This window comes from Bubalus bubalis, chromosome 10 (genome assembly GCF_019923935.1).
Source record: "Bubalus bubalis isolate 160015118507 breed Murrah chromosome 10, NDDB_SH_1, whole genome shotgun sequence".
In the NCBI taxonomy this organism is placed as follows: domain Eukaryota; kingdom Metazoa; phylum Chordata; class Mammalia; order Artiodactyla; family Bovidae; genus Bubalus; species Bubalus bubalis.
Window position 1 is genome coordinate 74,153,428 of NC_059166.1, and position 25,424 is coordinate 74,178,851.

At 34.2% G+C, this 25,424-nt stretch overlaps 1 protein-coding gene across 2 annotated transcripts in view; it reads right to left on the reverse strand.

Moving 5' to 3' along the window:
* Positions 1-25,424, reverse strand: part of TBC1D32 (TBC1 domain family member 32) — a 211,652-nt gene that overhangs the window by 14,313 nt on the left and 171,915 nt on the right. For both annotated transcript variants that reach the window (XM_025294780.2, XM_025294778.2), the window contains 4 exons: positions 21,924-21,993; positions 20,092-20,207; positions 18,792-18,946; positions 8,542-8,682 (listed from right to left, as the gene is read on the reverse strand). In XM_025294780.2, coding sequence (XP_025150565.1) covers positions 8,542-8,682; positions 18,792-18,946; positions 20,092-20,207; positions 21,924-21,993 — 482 coding nt within the window. The remainder of the gene's footprint in view (positions 1-8,541; positions 8,683-18,791; positions 18,947-20,091; positions 20,208-21,923; positions 21,994-25,424) is intronic.

A 25,424-nucleotide genomic window follows, 5' to 3' on the forward strand; every position in this document is an offset into this window, starting at 1 on the left:
ATTTCTTATAATTGATAATGCCAACTATATATAACCAAGTATTTTTTTTAACTGTAATTCTGTTCTCAGGATCAGATTTTTCTTTACAAATATGTTTCCTTCTATTATGTTCCAAAATATTTTTATAGAGCCATAGGTTAACTCAATATTGAATTTAAATATACACATGAACATTCAGTATTTGTCAATGGACAGGATATATTTAATTTATTTTGGTCCTAACTTTAAATTTCATTTGGCAGCAATAGGATTCTTCTCCTAGATCTCGACCTGGAGGGCAGGTTGTCATGCAAAGTTAATTACCAAACTTCCACTGCCCAATCAAGTATCTACAGCTCTGCTGCACTGGCGAGGAAGCAACTCTTGTTCCTACTTGACTAGATGGGTTGAAGCGGTCAGTGGCTCTTTTAATTCCCTAATGCACTGCTGCCAGGGTTCTGTCCATGCTTTGTCACAGCTATAAATACTAGTCAACCAAGGACCATGCTTCGTTAATGAAAATGAAAGATTCTAGATGAATGAATAAAGAGAAACAATTGAAGAATGAAAATTAATGCAAATGATCTGGGCAGCCAGAGAAATCAGTTCCCATTCAGCTGTCAGCTTCACGGGTGACTAGCAAGTCGATAATGATGAAGGGATCACAGTTCCCATCTTTTTAGTTGGTGTGACTATTCTACAGGTTGAAAGGTGTGAAACTGTTGACCACTGACTCATTTGACCTTTAAACCTACCAATTTTATGATTCAAACAAAGGCATATGAAGTCAAAATATTTACTTATTCCTAAAGCTTTATCCATACTGGTTAAAAGAAAGTTGCCCCTAAATCTGTAATTACTTATTTATTATACATGGTTTCTAAAGCAACTGCAATTTTCTGGAATTTACACAACATTCAAGCACTATTTTCTATGTTTTGTTTTGTTTTTTCATTAAATGGAGAATGTGTATGTGTGCTGAGTCACTTCAGTTACAGCCAACTCTTTGCAACCCTATGGACAATATAACACGTCAGGGTCCTCTGTCCATGGGGTTTTTCAGGAAGGAATACTGGAGTGGGTTGCCATGCCCTCCTCCAGGGGATATTCCTGACCCAGGGATTGAACAAGCAACTCTTACATCTCCTGCACTGGTAGGCAGGTTCTTTACATGTACCATTTGGAAAGCCCCAAATGGAGAATAATACCAGCCTTTTCAACGTGGGAAATTTGAGAGAGGAAAAATGAAAGGTTATAATTGAAAGCATTTTGAAAATATATCAAGTGCTATGTAAATGTTATTCTATAACAAAGGTATAGATGTTTATTATTCATTTAATAAACACTTATGTACCTAATATACAAAAAGCATTATTATAATTCTTAAGTGAACAAAATACATTTAGTTCCTGTCCTCATAGAACTTGCACTTAAAGAGGAGACATACACCTTTTAAATATATGAGCTTCTTCATTTGGCAGAAATTATACCAGCTACTGCTATTACATGAGCAAAATATTCCAGAATTATTCAATTGTGATAGAATTCAAAACACTATATCCCTGGAAGAATGCTAAACTATGAGTTATGTCTTTTAAACCTTAAGCAAATAGCTTCTCTATTTTTATAAGATGAAGTGATCTATATATCAGCTGATAGTCTAGGGCTCTAACAGGACAAAAGAAATAATATGTATCCAAACAGACATGATGAACTCTTTTCTTTAACATTTTTATTATGTAATTATTCCAAATACACATAAAAGGAAGAAAGCATTCTATATACCAGAGCCATCACAGTTTCAAAATTTGGATTGATTGACATGTCTCTGAAGTCCATTTGCCTCTACAGGTTTCCCTTCTTAAAGCTTTTAAGATAAAACACATCATAAATTGCTATATATTATATCTGTGCTTGCATTAAAACAAACTGAAGATCTGAGTTATCAATGGTATCCGTTTTTTGTTTCATTTACTGAACAAGACAAAAATAAGAATCCAGAATAATAATACCAGCACTACCATAAGCAACATGAATACTTAAAACAGTAATATTTTTGTTGTTTTCTTTGTCATTTAGACAACATATCACTTGGCATGTAGAGTCAAATGCCTGTGTTTTAAAGTCCCTTAAAAAAAAATTAAGTGCCTTTCAGGGTGTGGAGAAAAAGAAACCCTCCTATACTGTTGGTGGGAATGTAAATTGGTGCAGACACTCTGGAGAACGGTATGGAGGTTCTGTAAAAACTAAAAACAGAGTTACCATATGATCCAGCAATCCTACTCTTGCGCATATATGCGAAGAAAACTCTAATTCAAAAAGACACATGCACCTCAATGGTCACTGCAGCACTATTTACAATAGCCAAGACATGGAAGCATCCTAAGTGTCCATCTAGAGATGAATAGATAAAGAAGATGTGGTATATATATACACAATGGAATATCAGTCATAAAAAAAGAATGAAATAATGCTATTTGCAGCACATGGTTGGACCTAGAGATTTTCATACTAAGGGAAGTCAGAGAAAGACAACCATCATATGATATCACTTATATGTGGAATCTAAAAAAATGATATAAATGAATTTATTTACATAACAGAGAATCAGACATAGAAAACAAACTTTCTCTGGTTACCAGAGGACACAATAAGGGTATGTGGGAGATAAATTAGGAGTGTGGGATTAACATATAAACACCACTATATATAAAATAGATAAATAACAAGGACATACTAGAGAGCACAGGGAACTATATTCAATACCTTGTAATAAACTATAATGGAAAAGATTCCAAAAATATATATGTACATATATATGTATGTATAACTGAATCACTTTAACATACATCTGAAATTAACACGCTGAAAATTTACTATACTTAAAAATGGTTAAAAAATTAAAGTGCTTCTTACAAGGTTATACTGTCAAGTAGGTACTGTTAGGTTCATTTCATTATATGTATTTCTAGTATATGAACTATTTAAATGACTCCAAAGTAAGGTATATTTCCTGACTCTTCAGCTCATTCCTTACTTATCCCTATAAGCAATCACTTAACAAAATATGATACATTTTCATTTTTTAATACAAGCACATTTGAACTTGTATTTATATTCCCACCCTTTCCCATATAAATAGTAACATACTAAACACTTGATCCTAAGTATCACTCCATGGCAATATACAGAGGTATTTCTTATTTAGTTTTATAACTGCATAGTACTACCCTGTAGATAAACCATAACTAACTCAAAAAGTCCCTATTTACAGACACGTGTATTATTCCTAGTCTTTTGATAGTTACTGTTGTTGTTTAGCTGTTAAGTCATGGCTGACTCTTTTGCAACTCCACAGACTGTAGCCCGCCAAGCTCCTCTGTCCAAGGGATTACCCAGGCAAGAATACTGGAGTGGATTGCCATTTCTTCCTCCAGGGAATCCTCCTGATCCAGGTATTGAACACGTGTCTCCTGCATTGACAGGCGGATTCTTTACCACTGAGCCACCAGGGAAGCCCCAGTCTTTATACTATATGCTCTTATACGCTATAAAACATATTTGTACACATGCATTTTCAAAATTTTTGTCAGTGTATTTTTGGGATAGATTTCTATAAATGAGATGGCTGGATGAAAGGGTAAATGCATGTGTGCTTTTGCTAGAAACTGCAAAATTCCCTCACTTAAATCTCAAAAATATACTATTAATAAAATTGCTATTAGCAATTAATGGAATAGATGACAAAGAAACAAAAACTAATTATGTTTTTATGGCAAACCAATATTCCTTACACTTAATTATATTTGAAACATTTAAATGACTTTTTGAGCCACTAACACATTCATTTTAGGATAAAAAGGGAGGAAAATCCCTTAAACAATATGTATCAGAATGTACCATAGCCTTCCTAGAAAAGTTTGCTCCTTATACTTAAGCTTACGCCAAATGCAGCAGGCTTCCCTGATAGCTCAGTTGGTAAAGAACCCACCTGCAATGCAGGAGATCCCGGTTTGATTCCTGGGTTGGGAGGATCTGCTGGAGAAGGGATAGGCTACCCACTTCAGTATTCTTGGGTTTCCCTTGTGGCTCAGCTGGTAAAGAATCTGCCTGTGGGAGACCTGTGTTCGATCCCTGGGTTGAGAAGATCCCTTGGAGAAGGGAAAGGCTACCCACTCCAGTATTCTGGCCTGGAGAATTCCATGGACTGTATAGTCCATGGGGTTGCAAAAAGCTGGAAACAACTGAATGACTTTCATTTTCATGACAAAGGACATTATGATGCAACACTGATAAAAACATCATTTTTGTATCTAAGGTAAATTATTCTCAGTTGTATCTAGATATAAAACAATCTTCAAAAAATGTACTTAATTCTTCAGTAAAAACATTAGTTAGAACAATTACTTAAGAATACCTGATTAAGTCAAAATAGGTATGCCCTAAATGATTAAGTTTTATGATACAAAGATGCTATTTTTAATAACTCTTCTGGCATTATTTTATTTATTCATCATAGAAAGTAAGATGTGGTTTCAAGTAAGTCCTTGCTATCAGGGTTATATCATTAAGTCAATTCACTCACTTCACTGATCCTGAATGTCCCTGAATTTCTCCATCTGTCAAATGAAGTTAAAATTTAAAATGAAATAAGATCTGAAAACACACTTTGATACTGTGAAGCACTGATATAAATAAAAAAGTATATTTATTGCACTTCTAGACAAGACACTGTGTCAAGATACTTAAAAGACTTGAAGATATATCAGGCATACGTATCTTTAACAAACTTCAACTAGTAAGAAAGAGGTAAACACACAAATAATGATTCTACAAAGCAAAAGATATATTTCTACTAGAAGAGTAACACAGAAACTGCATACAATTCAAAGCAGAATCATCTACTTGTAAGTGATCCTAAAAGTTTCCATTTGGACAGATATCAAAGATAAGTGAAAGTGAAATCGCTCAGTCGTGTCCGACTCTTTGAGACCCCATGGATAGTAGCCTGCACCAAGCTCCTCTGTCCATGGGGTTTTCAAGGCAAGAGTATTGGAGTGGGTTGCCATTTCCTTCTCCAGGGACTCTTCCCAACCCAGGGATCAAACCCAGGTCTCTCACATTGTAGACAGACGCTTTACTATTTGAGCCACCAGGGAAGTATGACAAGTAAAGATGAGGCACAAGGACGGAGAAGGTATCATTTCAAATAGCAACATCAACAACATAAAGAAAGGGAAAGCTTGGGGACGTGCACATACAAGGGGCATTCCTAGTCTTGAAACCTTGCTCTACATTTGCATACTTTGCAGTTTCAAAATGCACTGTCACAAAATATGAAACAATAAAATAGTTTTCTTTAATCCTGCTTTCATGGAGGGGGGAAAAGCAGCAATGAGAAGAATCAAGAGATTTTCCTGGAGCATATTTGGAGGATTATCCATGTTAGCTCACTTGCTGACACAATATAGTACAATAATCAATGATATGCAAAATGATGACCCCAAGGAATTACAAAAGTTAAGTCATTAAAGATAAGGGGTACTTCTTAGAAGAGGAAAATTACTAAAATATGATAAAGTTTTTCTTTTAAATTAAATAATAAAATTCTACATTTTCATTAGAATATGTGATTTTCTGTTCATTTTAAAAGTATATTTTCATTTTGATTTTCCTTCCAATCTCAAATGCTAATCAACAAATATGTATTTCTAACTACATTTAATTTTTTGTATTCTAGTTGAGCTTATTATTTTTAGTCTAGAGATCTGTATATTTTATTTAGCAATCTGCTCACAAATTCTTTCATTAATCAACCAATCCCTTAATGTCTATAAGTATGCAACTTTAAAAAGCATAGCTCCTAATTAGATCAGAATGAGTAAACTTTGAAATACAAAATTTGTATACAAATAATTACTTAATTACATACAGCAAGTTATTTAAATGTTGTTTTCATATTTAATAATTAGCAATAAAATGGTGAATAATAACAAAGCAATGATACATACTTCTTAAGACGCAAAATGATTAGCTCACATAAGGAGCCATAGAAAGGCATTTTTACATTAGATAATTTAAGAAATATAATAACATTACTAATCAGAAATAATGCAGTAGTTTTTTATTAGGTAAATTTACATGTATGCAGCTTCAAATTGATAAAAACATATCAAATTGTTAAAGAGAAGCCAAAACGATAAAGAGGTACCAAATTGATATCGTGGGGCCTTGGGTACTGAAAGTTTTCCCCAGTTTTTGGTCATCCATTCTTAAATGTTTGGTGCAGATGGTAAAGAATCTGTCTGCAATGCAGGAGACCCGGGTTCAATCCCTGGGTTGGGAAGATCCCCTGTAGAGAGGAATGGCAACCCACTCCAGTATTCTCGTCTGGAAAATCCCATGGACAGAGAGGAGCCTGGCGGGCTACAGTCCATGGGGTCCAAAGAGTCAGACACAACTGAATGACTGAGTACAGCACATAATCTAGAATGACAAAAGGAACTCTCCTTGGCTTGAATTATTAAATATATATATATATATATATATATATATATATATATATATAAAAGGATTGTTGAGCTTATTGTAACTAATTCCAAGCAGAATTAAACATTTTGTGATTCAAAATTCTCGGAAGAGTTTTAGGTAAAAACATAGTAAGAGTCAGAATTGGCTAAGAAAGAATTGGCCTTTCCACTACATGCAATTCCTTTGTTATATCTGAACCTCTTATTAAACTTCAGGAAATTTAAAATTCAACAGGCAGAGTAACCTGATACAAGTAAATGTAATAAATGACATAAGGTCTCTTCAAAGTAAGTATAAAAGCATATATCATAATGTAAAGAATACTGATGTGAACATAATTTTTTTCAAAGTATCTATATTTTAACATAATAAAAATCTAAATTTCAAATTCAAATGTCCACTTTGACCTGAGAAAAATCTCCTTAAAGTGCACATAAGAGGAACCAATAGGTAGAAATAGCTAAATTGACTTTTTTAGGAGAGCATTAGGAAGTAAATAATAGTTTATTTACTCTTACCCCATGTTAAGATGCAATAATAAAGTTCAATAAACAAAATAGAATAGTAAATACAAATATAATAATAAATAAGTAGATAGGTCAAATTATAAAATAAGTAAAAAATTATTACTCAAGAACTGAAGAGATTTGGATAGTGGAGGTTACTTTTAAAGGATATTTACAAGTCAATAGGAAGTCCACTAAGACAGATGGGCAATGAATAAAAAGATACAACTAGTTAACAAGGCTGTGGAATTATAATCAACCTTATTAATGTTCAAAAAAGCCTCAAACCCTGCAAATTTTAAAAATTTAGCAATTAGTTTTGAAAAACCCAAGTACCCAGTCCTGGAGAACAGACACTCTCTTCATTTCTATTAGAAGAATACAAAATCAAAGTGACTTGGTATGCATCAACAACCTTAAAAGTGTTTGTATCTTTTAATTAAGTATCTACCTTCTGGGACTCTGACCTAGAGATTCAATTCTAAAAACAGAAGAAAGATTGAAGTTTTAAAATATTAAATTTTAGCCTGATAACATAGTAAAGAAGCAATCCACACTCTACCACTGAAAGACTGACTAAGCACAGGAGGGAGACATCTTTGGCTACTGCAAATAACCACATGCCCAATACCAGGCCCTCAAGACATTATTAAACCTTCCCAGACTCCAAAAGAGAGCTTACTGTTAGATATGGAATGGGGAGGGAGGAGGGAGGAGGGTTCAGGATGGGGAACACATGTATACCTGTGGCGGATTCATTTTGATATTTGGCAAAACTAATACAGTTATGTAAAGTTTAAAAATAAAATAAAATTTTAAAAAAATGTAAAAAAAAAAAAAAAAAAAAGATACAATATCTCACATACCAGATACTCAGTGGTGATAAGAATTCTTGCCCTCAGTTAGCGTACCTAATCCTTGCAGAAGCCTTATGAAGGAGATACTATCATTTGCAGAATGAGATACTATCATCCTATTTGCAGGAGATACTATCCTTGCAGAAACCTTATGAAGGAGATACTCCATTAAAAAGTCTACATGTCATAGATTTCCAGAATGTCTATGTCTTGAATAGCTGAAACAGAACTCAAAATCTGTGAATGCCAGAGATCTAATGTAAGGAAATGTGCAAGACCTAGGGGAAGCCAGCTTAAAGATTTAAACACATATAGAGCCTGTCAGGCTGCAGTCTGTGGGGTCGCTAAGAGTCAGACACAACTGAGTGACTTCCCTTTCACTTTTCACTTTCATGCATTGGAGAAGGAAATGGCAACCCTCTCCAGTGTTCTTGCCTGGAGAATCCCAGGGACAGGGGAGCCTTGTGGGCTTCCGTCTATGGGGTCATACAGAGTCGGACACAACTGAAGCGACTTAGCAGCAGCAGCAGCAGCAGCAGCAGACATATAACTATTTGCAAAATGATGTGATTAATTTTAATGTATTTCCTGTATTTGATGAGAATATAATTTTCTTTGCAAAGACACTGAGCTCTGGGAGTTGAAGAATACTATTTTCCATGAATTACCTGTGATGGTGCAAAACCAGACATGTGAAAAGCTGAAAATACAAGTGGCACCTCCGCTTTCAGTAGCATTTCAATATAGTGAGTGCTGCAAAAATACACTGGATGAATGCCAGATTCTATAGTGTCAATAGGTAGGTACCTCTGCATGAAAGAGAAAAATCGAGAATTAATGAATTTAAAAACAAACTCATCTAAATCTTATGCTTTAAATTAGTACTTCAAAATTAACATGGTGGCATAACAACCTACTGCAAATTTTATGTAAATTAAAAAGTAAGAACGTTAAATACCAAAGAAAGATTAAACCTCAATAAAGGCAGTATGATACTTTCCTTCTGAGATAATGAATACAATTAACACTTTGTAATTTTGACAAATTCAATCTCTATGGAATAATGGAGATGGGTATTACATGAAAGAATAAATATATAAATAAGTACATTAGTAATAAATGTTTTACATTTTAATTCTAAGCATATTTCAATATTTTTATATTATCCTTGGCTTTAGTTAATGACTCTAAAATATCGAAAGAGTTTATTTAGTTTGTCAGCTCTTAAGATATTTGCCTAATCGGCTTTTTCTAAGCTAATGTTAAATAACCCAAATCTAAACCTGAGTTACTAATAATTGAGCTGAGAAATCCATAAGAAATTCATCTCTAAAATTGTGGTGCATCCTCATTAATGAACTCAGGCTATCTATCTATATATAATTATTTCATATATTTTGTATTTATTTATATTTCTATGTATATATATCATATATGTATAGATACATATACACATATACTTACAAAGGCATTTTTCAGCAATTTCTTCATAAAATAGGTTATTTCAATTTAGTTCTTGAGTACAATTTATCATCATGAATGCTGTATGCTTTAATGTTACTGTAAACTCAACATCTAGTAAACTCAACATCTAACCACAATACATTTTTTAAACAACAAACTTGAAGATGTAATTTTGAGTTAAGAAAAATTATTAGACTAGCAATTATATCCTATAGACTGATAAAAAATTTGATACTCAAATTGGATCTGCTATCATAATAAAACAGGAAAACTACTGATAGATCACTGATTTAGAAATTTTCATATATAACTCAAATTTAAATTTACCTTTTTTATCTTTATTGGGCACCTCAAACTTTTTAATAAAGGAAAGTTAATACTTTAAAATCAAAACAAATCAAACTCACATATAACAATTACATGAGTTAAAATGAGAATTTTTTCAAATTTTATTGCTAAACTGTTTTTAAGAATTTATGTTTGAGTTATATAAGAAAATCAGTGATTTACCAGTAGTTTTCATGTTTTATCATTCATTATGATAAATAATGATTTACCATTTCATATTGGAGAAATATGTATTTGTGGAAACACAGAGCTATAAATTTATGTTTTATAATAGGTTCTTAGGGATTTATCTCACAGCACACACAAAACCTAATATTACATATTGATGACTGAAGATATATGCATCATATTAAATGAACATCTTGTAGTCAACTTCAGATGGATGTTCAGACAAAGAAAATTAGTTTTTTATTAAATAGCTAAGAATAAAAATATGAACTGAATGAGAATTAGCATCCTTTGATTTATCTTCTTTTGTTGAGTACACAATGTGTTTTCACTGATTACTAGTTGCAGAGTAGAATTAATGAGTCTAATAAATGTATGTAAGAGCAAAAAAATCAACTCATACATATACAATACTTTAATTTTCAATGCAAATTAGATAACAATTTTTTGAATATATATATAATAAGAGTGTAAAAATAATATATTTTAGAAATATTCTTACATTGGTCTCTAAGTTGCTTAATACAAAATATTTAGGTTTGTATAGACATGGGGACAATAGATTAATTAATTATCTCAAAGAAAAAAAACATTATTATGTAATGGATTCCCAAAGATAAGGCAAGAATTATTCTACTCTTATGAATTATACTCTGTTGGAAGAAATTATGCCTCAAATTTTGGTAACTAACAAAACTCCTAGAACCAAGACCTACACAGAACAGCTACTCAACAAACTGACTGAAAGACAATAAGACACTAATGATTACACCCTGTAATTACAGTAAACTCTCTTATAACAACAGAAGTTTTGTTAACTGGTCTATTATCATTTCATAACTCTCAGTTCAGTTTAGTTCAGTTCAGTCGCTCAGTCGTGTCCGACTCTTTGCGACCCCATGAATTGCAGCACGCCAGGCCTCCCTGTCCATCACCAACTCCCAGAGTTCACTCAGACTCATTTCCATCGAGTCATGGATGCCATCCAGCCATCTCATCCTCTGTCGTCCCCTTCTCCTCCTGCCCCCAATCCCTCCCAGCATCAGAGTCTTTTCCAATGAGTCAACTCTTCGCATGAGGTGGCCAGAGTACTGCAGTTTCAGCTTTAGCATCATTCCTTCCGAAGAACACCCAGGGCTGATCTCCTTCAGAATGGACTGGTTGGATCTCCTTGCAGTCCAAGGGACTCTCAAGAGTCTTCTCCAACACCACAGTTCAAAAGCATCAGTTCTTTGGTGCTCAGATTTCATCACAGTCCAACTCTTGCATCCATACATGACCACTGGAAAAACCATAGCCTTGACTAGACGGACCTTTGTTGGCAAAGTAATGAAAAAGCTTTTCAATATCTAGGTTGGTCATAACTTTCCTTCCAAGGAGTAAGCGTCTTTTAATTTCATGGCTGCAGTCACCATCTGCAGTGATTTGGGAGCCCCCCAAAAGATAAAGTCTGCCACTGTTTCCACTGTTTCCCCATCTATTTCCCATGAAGTGATGGGACCAGATGCCATGATCTTCGTTTTCTGAATGTTGAGCTTTCAGCCAACTTTTTCACTCTCCTCTTTCACTTTCATCAAGAGGCTTTTTAGTTCCTCTTCACTTTCTGCCATAAGGGTGGTGTCATCTGCATATCTGAGGTTATTGATTTTTCTCCAGGTAATCTTGATTCCAGCTTGTGCTTCTTCCAGTCCAGTATTTCTCATGATGTATTCTGCATAGAAGTTAAATAAGTAGGGTGACAATATACAGCCTTGATGTACTCCTTTTCCTATTTGGAACCTGTCTGTTGTTCCATGTCCAGTTCTAACTGTTGCTTCCTGACCTGCATATAGGTTTCTCAAGAGGCAGGTCAGGTGGTCTGGTATTCCTATCTCTTGCAGAATTTTCCACAGTTTATTGTGATCCACACAGTCAAAAGCTTTGGCATAGTCAATAAAGCAGAAATAGGTGTTTTTCTGGAACTCTCTTGCTTTTTCAATGATTCAGCCGATGTTGGCAATTTGATCTCTGGTTCCTTTGCCTTTTCTAAAACCAGCTTGAACATCTGGAAGTTCACGGTTCACATATTGCTGAAGCCTGGCTTGGAGAATTTTGAGCATTATTTTACTAGCATGTGAGATGACTGCAATTGTGCGGTACTTTGGGCATTCTTTGGCATTGCCTTTCTTTGGGATTGGAATGAAAACTGACTTTTTCCAGTCCTGTGGCCACTGCTGAGTTTCCCAAATTTGCTGGCATATTGAGTGCAGCACTTTCACAGCATCATCTTTCAGGATTTGAAATAGCTCAAGTGGAATTCCATCACCTCCAGTAGCTTCATTTGTAGTGATGCTTTCTAAGGCCCACTTGACTTCATATTCCAGGATGTTGGCTCTAGGTGAGTGATCACACCATCGTGATTATCTGGGTCGTGAAGATCTTTTTTGTACAGTTCTCTGTATCCCTGCCACCTCTTCTTAATATCTTCTGCTTGTTAGGTCCATAGCATTTCTGTCCTTTATTGAGCCCATCTTTGCATGAAATGTTCCCTTGGTATCTCTAATTTTCTGGAAGAGATCTCGAGTCTTTCCCATTCTGTTGTTTTCCTCTATTTCTTTGCATTGATCGCTGAGGAAGGTTTTCTTATCTCTTCTTGCTATTCTTTGGAACTCTGCATTCAGATGCTTATATCTTCCCTTTTCTCCTTTGCTTTTCACTTCTTTTCTTTTCACAGCTATTTGTAAGGCCTCCCCAGACAGCCATTTTGCTATTTTGCATTTCTTTTCCATGGGGATGGTCTTGATCCCTGTCTCCTGTACAAAACTCTAATTTACAGTTAATGATAGTCATAAACCAGATCAATGACCACTCTGAGCGACATGAATATAACAGAGAATCTTCTGAATCATCAAATTATAAATTATATTTGTTATACTTCTAGTATTCTGATATATTTTGATTAGTTACAACTCTTGGAAAGGATGGTAACTCAATAAAGGTAACTCTAAAGAAAATTCGGAACATAGAATTAAGCAGAATACATACAGGATCACATCATTTAACAGATCACCTAAGTAACATATAAACTAGCCTGATATCATGGAAAAAGTTATCAGTAAAACTTTTGGTTTGGGATATACTAAAACTGGCATGATATGAATCCATATGTTCATGTTATGCCGTTTTTTAGAGTATTTGGCTTTAATGATTAAAAATGAAAGATATGTGCTTAAAGAAAAACACAGTATGCAGTCTTAGTTTTTTTTTCTTTCACTACAGGCAGTTTTGATGACTCATTTTATTCCTAACACTAAGGAAAACTTATGGATATTAAATAGAAAGACGCTAGTAGAAAGACAAACTTTCCAAACCCATCCAAACCGATCCAATTCAATCCAATCCAATCCTGTCCTCCACTCTAGGGATCTGCAGGCAGAGAACAGGCCATATTTTATTGGCATTGCTGCAGTTACTCTGTGAAGCATGTGCATCATGCACACCGTGCAGAGGCCTGAATAGAAAACTCGGAGATACCTTTTTGATTCAATTAACTCTAAAAAACAATATTTCTCCTCTCAGCAAAAAAAGAACCACACATAGGAAAAAGGAATCTTCTAAGATTCGAAGTCACATATATGAAGGGGAAAGGACTTTACCGCTTATCCTCTTCCCAGTAAGTGATTGGTTACATGACTTACTACTGTTAATCCCTTGCAAATAGGTTACAAGTGTGCCATGACATGCTGATAATTATAACATTTAAATATAAATGAACATTTCAATGCTATTAGAATTTTTAACTTTAAACCTCCTGTGTTGGATTACTATTAATTTATTTTATGAAAAGGATGATACAGATATTCACACATTTAACTATATAAAATAATTAAATGAATATAAAGTGACTATCCTATTCCATGACACTTCCTTGTAGAACTACACTAGTTAATCAGAATGCAACTTTATCCTGATTTATCATCAAGGAAGTTTTGTTTCTAAATGAATTAAAATACTTCAGTTTTTATTTCAATTTAATTTGTTATCCTTTCTCATCTTTCAACTAACAGAGAAGGCATACATGATTGTTATTTTTATTATAATTATTATTTGAGATTAGGTATTCCTCCATGGAAATAACTGATTTCTTGATCTGTCTTAATCTATATTTATTAACAGCTTTGATGTTAACAATTAGTCAAATTGATTCTTGATGAAATTCCATAAAGAATGATTATTTAATCATTCATGAAGAATTTTCTTAAAGACAAAATTGGAAGATAATTTAACTATATCAGTACATTAAAGGGTTCTTCTTGTCTAAATGGCTTAAGGACACATTTTTTTCAAATGATTTTTATCTCACAGTAATAGAGTTCATACATTTTTGAAAATTTTAATATTTCATTATTTCCTATATTGTTTCTCCTAAGCCAAATTTTAAAATCTTTTTGATGCAATTTGTTTATAAGACTTTTAACCTGTGGTGGATTCATTTTGATATTTGGCAAAACTAATACAATTATGTAAAGTTTAAAAATAAAATAAAATTTAAAAAAAAATTAAAAAAAAAAAGAATGTAGGGGAGCTCTCTTAAATACATTTTCTAAGGTAATAAAAGCCTACTGTCTTTTACATTTGTTGCTATTGTTCAGTCACTCAGTCCTGCCTTACTCTTTGCAACCCCATGGACTGCAAAGAGTTGGACACGACTCTTTGTGACTTACTGCACACGCACACACATGGACTGCAGCACACCAGGCCTCCCTGTCCATCACCAACTCCTGGAGTGTGCTCAGATTCATGTCCACTGAAGTCAGTGATGCCATCCAACCATCTCATCCTCTGCTGCCCCCTTCTCCTCTTGCCCTCAATCTTTCCCAGTACGAGGGCCTTTTCCAATCAGTCAGCTCATCAGGTGGCCAAAGTGTTGAAGTTTCAGCATCAGTCCTTCCAGTGAATATTCAGGGTTGATTTCCTTCAGGATTGATTTGATCTTCTTGCAGTCCAAGGGACTCTCAAAAGTCCTCTAGCACCAGTTCAAAAACAACAACTTTCAGCACTCAGCCTTCTTTATGGTTTAACCCTCACATTCGTACATGACTACTGGAAGAACCAGTTTTGACTAGGCAGACCTTTGTTGGCAAAATGATGTCTCTGCTTTATAATATGCTGTATAGGTTGATTATAGCTTTTTTCCCAAGGAGCAAGCGTCTTTTAATTTCATGGCTGCAGTCACCATCTGCAGTGATTTTCGAGCACAAGGAAATAAAGTCTGTCACTATATCCACATTTTACCCATCTATTTGCTATGAAGTGATGGGACTGGATGCCATGATCTTAGTTTTTTGAATGCTGAGTTTTAAGCCAGCTTTTTCACTCTTCTGTTTCACTTTCATCAAGAGGCTCTTTAGTTCCTCTTCGCTTTCTGCAATTAGTATGGTATACCTGAGGTTATTGATATTTCTCCCAGCAATCTTGATTCCAGCTTGTGCTTCATTCAGCCTGGAATTTCACATGATGTACTCTGCATATAGGTTAAATAAGCAGGGTGACAATATACAGCCTTGACATACCCCTTTTCCAATTTTGAACCAGTTCATTATTCCATTGCTTTTTGACTTGCATACAGATTTCTCGAGACAGGTAAAGTGGTCTGGTATTCCCATCTCTTTAAGAATTTTCCACAGTTTGTTGTGATTCACAAAGTCAAAGGTTTTAGAGTCATCAATGAAGCAGAGGAGATGTTTTTCTGGAATTCCCTTCCTTTTTCTATAATCCAACAGATGTTGGCAATTTGATCTCTGGTTCCTCTGCCTTTTCTAAATCCAGCTTTACATCTGTAATTTATCAGTTCACATATTGATGAAGCCTAGCTTGAAGGATTTTGAGCATTACCCTGCTAGCATGTGAAATAAGCGTAATTGTACAGCAGTTTGAGCATTCTTTGGCATTGCCGTCCTTTGGGACTGGAATGAAAATTGACCTTTTCCAGTCCTGTGGCCATTGCTGAATTTTTAAAATTTGCCGGCATATTGAATGCAGTGCTTTAACAGCATCATCTTTTAGGGTTTAAAATAGCTCAGATGGAATTCCATCACCTCTACTAGCTTTGTATGCAGTAATGCTTCTAAAGGCTCACTTGACTTCACATTCCAAATGTCTGGCTCTAGGTGAGTGACCACATGATCATGTTTATCCAGGTCAATAAGATCTTTTTTGTACAGTTATTCTGTGTATTCTTGCCACCTCTTAATATCTTCTGCTTCTGTTAGGTCCATACCATTTGTGCCATTTACTGGGCTCATCTTGGCATGAAATGTTCCCTTGGTATCTCTCATTTTCTTAACGAGATCTCTAGTCTTTCCCATTCTATTGTTTCCTCTATTTCTTTGCATTGATCGCTGAGGAAGGCTTTCTTATCTCTCCTTGCTATTCTTTGGAACTCTGCATTCAGATGGGTATATCTTTCCTTTTCTCCTTTGCCTTTTACTTCTTTTCTTAGCGATTTTTAAGGCTTCTTCAGACAACCATTTTGCCTTATTGCATTTCTTTTTCTTGGGGATGGTTTGGTCACCATTTCCTGTACAATATTATGAATCTCTGTCCATAGTTCTTCAGGCACTCTATTAGATGTAATCCCTTGAATCTATTTGTCACTTCAACTGTATAATCATAAGGGACTTGAATGACCTAGTAGTTTTCCCTACTTTCTTCAATTAAAGTATGAATTTTACACATATCTATCTAAACATTAATTCATACATTCAGCATATTTACTGAATAATTATGGTGGGGCATGTCAGTGGACAAAACCTTGCCCCAGAGAGATTACATTTAAGTGTGTAAGTAATAAATACATAAATTAAGGAGCATATTTGGAATCAATATAGGCCATGGAACAAAAGGAAAAAAAAATAGAACAAGAGAATGGGGTTCAGGGCAAACAGGCTGAAGCTTTTCTGAGGTTAATTACATTAACATGGTATTGTGCTAAAGATGGTGGAAAAGTCTGTGCTATTAATGGCTAAAGCTAGTGTCTTTAACATGTCTTTTGGTAAATGCAGATTTGCATATTTTGTCAACCTGCATAGAAAGTGTCAGTGTAATGCTTAGAACCAATGGAACAAATATAATAGAAAAGGGCCACTTTTAAAGTAATATATTAAGTCTTCTACCGTATGCACTGACAAGTAAAGTGACACAGCAAAAAAAAAAAAAAAAAAAAAAAAAATCCAAAAGATTAAATGAAAAGTTTAAATAAAAAACATTTAAACTATGGAGTGGTGATTATACAGACATTAGTAACTGCACTTAGCTAACAGTTCTAGACAGAATCCTGGAAGAGCAATGTTAGCAGAATGTTATTTGCTTTACAAAGACAGTAAAACAAACTATTGGTAATAAAATATTCAACTTGGTATATCTATAGTTGAAAAGAAAAAAATGATACTAAAGAAGGCATTGTGTGAGTCTTCACTGACGATATAGCTGCACTAACAGAAAAGTATAAAGCTTTACATTGAGTTCATTCTAAAACCCTTGAGTAATGTCACTCCATTCCATTCACAGATCTATATTACATATCAAATGAAGCTATCAAAATGGTTAATCTAATAAACTCAAAGCAATTAGAGTACTGCCTGATTTCAGTTTTAGGGGAAGAAATGCTATTAGACAACATCACTCATGTTAAAAGTAAAATAATGTGTCAGAAAAAAGGTTTAAAGAGTCAAAGCAGAAATGCAACTTTATAAAATTATAGTTAAAAGCAGTTCATTGGTGATGTCTGGCAGGGTCACAATCCGAACACTAAAGTAGAATACTTAAAACTAGTGGCATGTAGGTATCTTTTCAAAATACTTGACATGAAAATGTGTGATAGACTTAAAAATTTTTCTCTCATTTACAAATGTAAGGTAAAAACTCTTTTGATAAGCATTTTCAGATATTCTAAATCTTCATGCACAATTTAAAGAATTGTCCAAATTCTGGTTAACAGAAGGAAAATAGTTCCACTGATTGGAGAAAAGCTAGTACATACTCTTTTGTCTTTGGTTCCTCCTTTTATGTCAGCAAATTTCTAGTTACAGTTAAGTACAAGCAGGAGAATGTCTTATTCAGGAATTGCATATAGCTATTTCAGATATAAATTATAAAATTTTAACATTTAATGTATTCCTTGGTGCTTTGCTTTTATTTTCTTTATCACAAATACTTACTTTAAGAACATGTAATAAATGCTTTCATTTAACTTGACATAGATACTCTCTAGTCCCCTTAACAACTTATTCTTGGGTACTGTGTGACTCTGCTGTCCAAGTTCAGTCTGTCATGAAAAGCACTAGCATGGCTTATAATGGACACTTTCCCCAAGCTGGAGGTCTTAAATGCAGTAAGTAAGTAAAACAAAATGCAGAATCATGAATAAATTAGGGATACACTTACCTCTAAACTAAACTTGGATCCCAGAGAACTAGTAAAATCTTTAAATAAAAAAATACACTATAATATCTTAATCAAAACTCATCATAGATTGGCAAAATGTATATAAAATTAGTATGCTTTTCCTCTATACAATATGGATACAATTTCAACTAACATATTATTTTCTTATACTATAATTTAACCAGAGATTATAACAAAGTAACAATAAAAATATTCATTCAAAGGTTTTCTATTTATATATGGAATTTTCCAATTAAATGACAAGTTTAAAATTTAATAATGCACCTATTATTATTAATCCTTCATTCAGTTATCATTAGGTAAGACAGCAAGTATTTGAGAAAATATCAAATGTGTATCTTCAAAACGAATCACTCAAAACTGCATTCAGACAGAAAATGAATATAGAGTATATAACACACTCTACAAATAAAATAATAAGATCCTATTGAATCTAAAGAGGATTTTCCTTAAAATTTAAAACATTCCTATAAAACAGACTGAAAAGTCTTACAGAAATATGTAGTCTTGGCAACCAAAGGAAAGCTGAAGTCAGAAGCCTGGAGAATTGCTGAAGAAATCGGAATGTTTTATCTTTGTCGCCCAACATTATTATGAACAAAGAAGATACAAACCAGTCATGGCTAGTGTAATTCCTCTGCAAGCAGACTGAAAAGCACAGTTAAGGAACTTCTATAATATTTTATCTTACATGCTGAAATACTAGAACTCCATAAATATTCATTTCCAGAATCTCTATCAAGAAAGATATTAACGATAGTTAGCCCTCATTTTGTCTTCAACCAGCTTATAAGCTATTGATGTAAATGCCTGTGTGCATGCTCAGTTGTGTTTGACTCTTTGCCAATCCGATGGACTGTAGAATGCCAGGCTCCTCTTTTGCCTTTTCCTTTTCCAGCAGATCTTCCCAACCCAGGGATCAAATCTGCATCTCTTGTGCCTCCTATATTGGTAGGCAGATTCTAAAATTAAACTTTATTAATAAAAAAACTACTTGCACAGTAACTATTTTAATATACTATTTGTTGACATGTCCAGGGGAGGCCAAAATCACCAGCAACAAGAGGAAAAAACTATACGCTTTGTGAAAACACACTGTTCAAGTCATTAACACAACAGTACCATCCTTTCTCTAGATTAGGTTATCTGTCAAATTATTAGCATAATCAAGTATTTAAAAAGCCCACATATTTTTAGAATTCAGTAATGCAAATGACTTGTATAAACTTTTTTCTTGAAGTCAAACTCTATTTCTGAAAGATAACCAATACAAATAAAATAAATGGATGTTTTATTCTTATTCTGTGTCTGTGTGAAGTCGCTCAGTCCTGTCCAACTCTTTGCGACCAATGGACTGTAGCCTGCCAGGCTCCTCTGTCCATGGGATTCTCCAGGCAAGAATACTGGAGTGGGTTGCCATTTCCTTCTCCAGGGGATCTTCCCAACCCAGGGATCGAACCAGGGTCCCCTGCATTGCAGGCAGATGCTTTATCCTTTGAGTCAATTATTTTGATTTACTAAATCTATTTTAAAGTTTCTCTATATACACCCGAAAATATGTTCTAATAACTAATTATTCAAGATTTAACTAATAAGGTTGAATTTAATAATTACTACTCAATCTAATAAAGTACCTATTTAAAATAATAGAATCAAATACTATAAAGATATAGCAAATCACTAATATAGGTTTAAGTATTATTTTCCTACAAAAGTTTTAAAGTATTACATCCAAGAATTCTGAAAAGCATATGAAGAGAGTTAAAGTACTGTCAGTCATTTACAAAGGATATGAAGAGAAGATTTTATAGAAGCTTGCTGCTGTTTCAGGAATCTCTCACAATGCTTTAAAACCAAGGTAAGATCATTTTCTGCACCATCTTTTAACAGGTTGAGGAACTTGCCATACCTAAATTAAATGTCCAGAAAACATACAAAATGAAAAATGTCAGGCCTTGCATAGTAAATTCATTTTTTAAAATTCATCAAACTGTAGTTCCCTTGAGATCTCATAGTTTTAAGTTTTCAAATTTCTACTTTTGGCATAACTATTATACAGAGCACTCATGAAAAAATAACACCCATATATGTACCTGATAATTATGATATATCAGAATTTGCAGTATTCATCTGGTAAATACAGTAACTTTAAAGGAAAATGAAATAGTAATGAAAGAATGAAACACAGATACTATAGATGAGTAGTAGAATATAAGCACTTTTTCTTGAATTTAATCTACAACATGGAATGCTGACAGGCTAGCTTGACAGAATGCTAAGTCTAGAAGCAATTTTAGGGTTCATTTAGTCCAGTGATTCTACATGAGTATGGCACTGTTTTGGAAGTTTATGGGAGTGTTTTAGTTTGCCACAGTGACTGGAGGACCACTGATACTTGATGAGTGAGCATCAGGAGGTTAGACATGGGACAGTCAGCCCTGCACAGTAAGAACTTATAAATGCCCTACCTATTATTTGTATAGATGAAAATTTTATTTATAATTATCTGAAATTAATTGAGCTTCATATAAAATCATAATATATTAGTCTTATTTATTATACACTGAACAAAACCAAGTGTAAGTTAGGGAAAGATAGTTCCTATGCTTTGCCTGAAGCCTTCCTAAGACTGTTCATCATTTTGCAAAGTCACTTTGCTAGTGGCAACCCTCTTGTAATATTTGAAACACCAAAATAAAATCCATCTCCATTTGTAGCTACCCCACAGCTACAATGATTCATAGGTGCCAGCTATGTCTCATACTGTATACAAACAGTTTATTATAAGTCACTTTCCATTTATGTCTTAACAATAAGACATCAAACTGAATTAAAAAAAATATGTGACTAGCTTGCTCATATTATCTATGGATTCCATTTTAGAATGGAAATAGGTCATTACAGTATAAAAGGCAGGTACAGGGTCACAAAACATAATCAGTGGGTTATATACCCTATGTGATATAGGTGGATGTGCTAGAATCACTATCATAGATTTTATTATAATGCTATGGATTTACAGTCTTTTTAAAAAACTTTCACATGCATCTTCTTTATACTTAATTCTGAAGATGATCCAACAGAACAGATAGAATGGGCCTGTCAAGATCCCCATTTAATAATGAAGGGCTCATACCTTCACACCCAGTCTGTTTAGCTTGTCCATTTCTTTTGAAAATTATAATTTGAGTATGAAAAATTCAAACTACTATAATTTATTTATTCTGCTTTTACTTATACATCTATCATTAAGATACTTTTATACTCATTAACTATAGTTATAGCCTGAAAATAAAAATTAATCATATTTTAGCAAATGGTATGACTGTGCTACCAATGTGCTGATACTTAAAATGTTTTTTTGGAAAAAACCTGATCGTCATAGAGACTTAAATATGCTGTAATTAGCTTCTGAAATAATAATGAACCATAACTGATTTACCTGCAAGGGTAATTTAACCATGTGCCAATATCCTCAAAACAAAGTTATCATTTTCTGAATGATAAACTCTGTATTTAAACTATACAAAATAGTTGATTGTTAACTTAAACAATATTAAGCACATATTAGCTAGACAAAAACAAATTCTAGAAATGCACAGGGAGATATTTCCCTATAATATACCTGACAGTCATTTTAATGCCAAGCTGTTGCACAGATGAAAGATTTTCATTCTTCACATTTGCATCAGTAGCTAAAAACAATAGAACACTGGGTTATAAAAATGTATAAAAGTCTGCATAATAATCACATTTTAATTGAAAATTGATGAAAGCAATATTTTTACATATTTTAATGTGAATCTTCAAAACACACTGATCAATCCTGTTCTTGTAAGAGCTGTCGGTTACATTTTTCAAAAAAATTAACAGGAAACCTTTTACAAAACAGTTTTTTTCTCCTATAAAAAAGCATTTAAAATATATTAAATACAAAACAAATAATCATAATTTTCAAGCAATCTACTTTTACTTGGTTCTCCAAATACAAAAGTCATAACACAAAAATGGTCTAGAATATTGTATTTTCATCAAGCATTGCATATATAAGATTCTGAATTACAAATATAGGTAAGTATGGCTGTTTATATCTGAAATATTTAAATGGTCAGTGTCAGAAAGGAATAATTGGTATTATTCTACTTAAAATGCACAGCAGTTTACAAAGGTGGACTGAACAAGTTTATTCCTGCATGTAGATATCTTGATAGAGTACAAATTGTGGTCATCTTCCAAAAGTGAAAAAGGGGGTGTATGGTACAGAGGACTGACCACAGGACAAGCTGAAAGTTTGGACTGGTCTTTGACAACACCGGATGACCAAATAAAAACTGAAGAGTCAATAGCATCACGAGATAGCAAGGAGGGTCTAGCTGAAACTTTCAGTTTTGGGCTGACAAAACTGTAGTGTGTACACACATGGGTGTGTGCACACACACACACACACACACACTCACACTCTCACACATATAAATAAGGGAACTGCCAAGAATCACAAATTTACCTAGTGACAGATCTAGGTTTTCTGAATTCTGTATTGGCAGTTTTTTTTTTTCCTATTACACACTGGTATATCTCATATTAACAATACACCTACTTCACTCATGAATTTATTCCTTACTTTTAATAAATCTCTTCTTATAAAGTAGGTATGGAGCACCATGCTAGAATCTATAAGGGATAAAAGATAAATCATACATCATTTATTACAGATTTATTACAGAACTTTCCATGTGGTGTCAGAGATAAAATTTGTATATAGAAAATTCAGATAAAGATGTTTTAAAGTGAAAAGTGGAACAAAAATGATACAGGTGAAGAATTATGTGAATTCATAAGAGGAAGAGATTAGGTAGAAGTGGCATTCAAATTGAATTTTAAAATATGGGTAGACAAGAGGTAGAGAGATAGGTACGAATAAATTAAATATCACTGTTATTGAATATCTACTCTTTAAAGCAATAATAATTCATCTTTCTGCATTCCTGGTAAGGGTAACCTACTTCTAGTTTGCCAAGGACTTGCACGGATTTAGTACTTAAAGTCTCAAGCCCTTAGGAACCTCCCACTGTTGCTGCTAAGTCGCTTCAGTCGTGTCTGACTCTGTGCGAGCCCATAGATGGCAGCCCACCAGGCGCCCCCATCCCTGGGATTCTCCAGGCCAGAACACTGGAGTGGGTTGCCATTTCCTTCTCCAGTGCATGAAAGTGAAAAGTGAAAGTGAAGTCGCTCAGTTGTGTCCAACTCTTCGCGACCCCATGGACTGCAGCCTACCAGGCACCTCTGTCCATGGGATTTTCCAGGCAAGAGTACTGGAGTGGGGTGCCATTGCCTTCTCCAAGGAACCTCTCACAGTCCTGGGCAAACCAGACTGGTTGGTCAACTACCTAGTCTAGAGGGGTAATTTCTTAAACAAAAATAAATAACAATTTTAAAAAATAAGTGTCTGTTAATTTCTTGATAAGCTACATCTGACTTATACTTATTTTGATCAGAATACAGTCTTAGCAATATTGCTAAATTTCATAATGATAGCAATTAAGCTACAATTTATATAGCTAAGAATCCCTTGCTACTTATAACCATTATGGTGCTGGAAGATGAACCTCTGCATCTAGGGAAGAAGGATACCACTTCTGCACTTCTCCTAGCAAGAGGCTGAGCAAGGAAGACTACTCAATGTTTTCTACAGGTTTTTGAAACAAGAGTGAAGATCGTATTCACCGACAATGCTCTGCATTAATTACAGGGCTATGCCCCAAGCCAGGCTTCAGCAATATGTGAACCGTGAACTTCCAGATGTTCAGGCTGGTTTTAGAAAAAGCAGAAGAACCAGAGATCAAATTGCCAACATCTGCTGAATCATCAAAAAAGCAAGAGAGTTTCAGAAAAACATCTATTTCTGCTTTATTGACTATGCGAAAGTCTTTGACTGTGTGGATCATAATAAACTGTGGAAAATTCTGCAAGAGATGAGAATACCAGACCACCTGATCTGCCTCTTGAGAAATTTGTATGCAGGTCAGGAAGCAACAGTTAGAACTGGACATGGAAGAACAGACTGGTTCTAAATAGGAAAGGGAGTACGTCAAGGCTGTATATTGTCACCCTGCTTATTTAACTTATATGCAGAGTACATCATGAGAAGCGCTGGACTGGAAGAAGCACAAGCTGGAATCAAGACTGCCAGGAGAAATATCAATAACCTCAGATATGCAGATGACACCACCCTTATGGCAGAAACTGAAGAGGAACTAAAAAGCTTCTTGATAAAAGTGAAAGAGAGTGAAAAAGTTGGCTTAAAGCTCATCATTCAGAAAACGAAGATCATGGCATCTGGTCCCATCACTTCAAGGGAAATAGATGGGGAAACAGTGGAAACAGTGTCAGACTTTATTTTTTGGGCTCCAAAATCACTGCAGATGGTGAGTGCAGCCATGAAATTAAAAGACGCTTACTCCTTGGAAGAAAAGTTATGACCAACCTAGATAGCATATTGAAGCAGAGACATTACTTTGCCAACAAAGGTTCGTCTAGTCAAGGCTATGGTTTTTCCTGTGGTCATGTATGGATGTGAGATTTGGACTGTGAAGAAAGCTGAGCGCCGAAGAATTGATGCTTTTGAACTGTGGTGTTGGAGAAGACTCTTGAGAGTCCCTTGGACAAAAATAAATAACAATTTTTAAAAATAAGTGTCTGTTAATTTCTTGATAAGCTACATCTGACTTATACTTATTTTGATCACAATACAGTCTTAGTAATATTGCTAAATTTCATAATGATAGCAATTAAGCTACAGCTTATATAGCTAAGAATCCCTTGCTACTTATAACCGTCATGGTGTTGGTAGATGGACCTCTACAGCTTACTTCTATGCACTGAGTTGAAATCCACACTTAAAGAAGTAAAACAGAACTTTAGAGATAGTTTCAATTGGACAGTCATAGGTTGCTATACAAATTTTATTTTAAGGAAAGTACCGGTTAAATCTCCAAAAGGATTTTTAAAGGAGAATATATGAGTTATTAAGTATACCAAAACAAACATCACATATCCACTCAAAAAATTACTAGGATGATAAAGATTTAGGTGACTTCAGAGTGAATAAAATTCCACTGAATGTTTC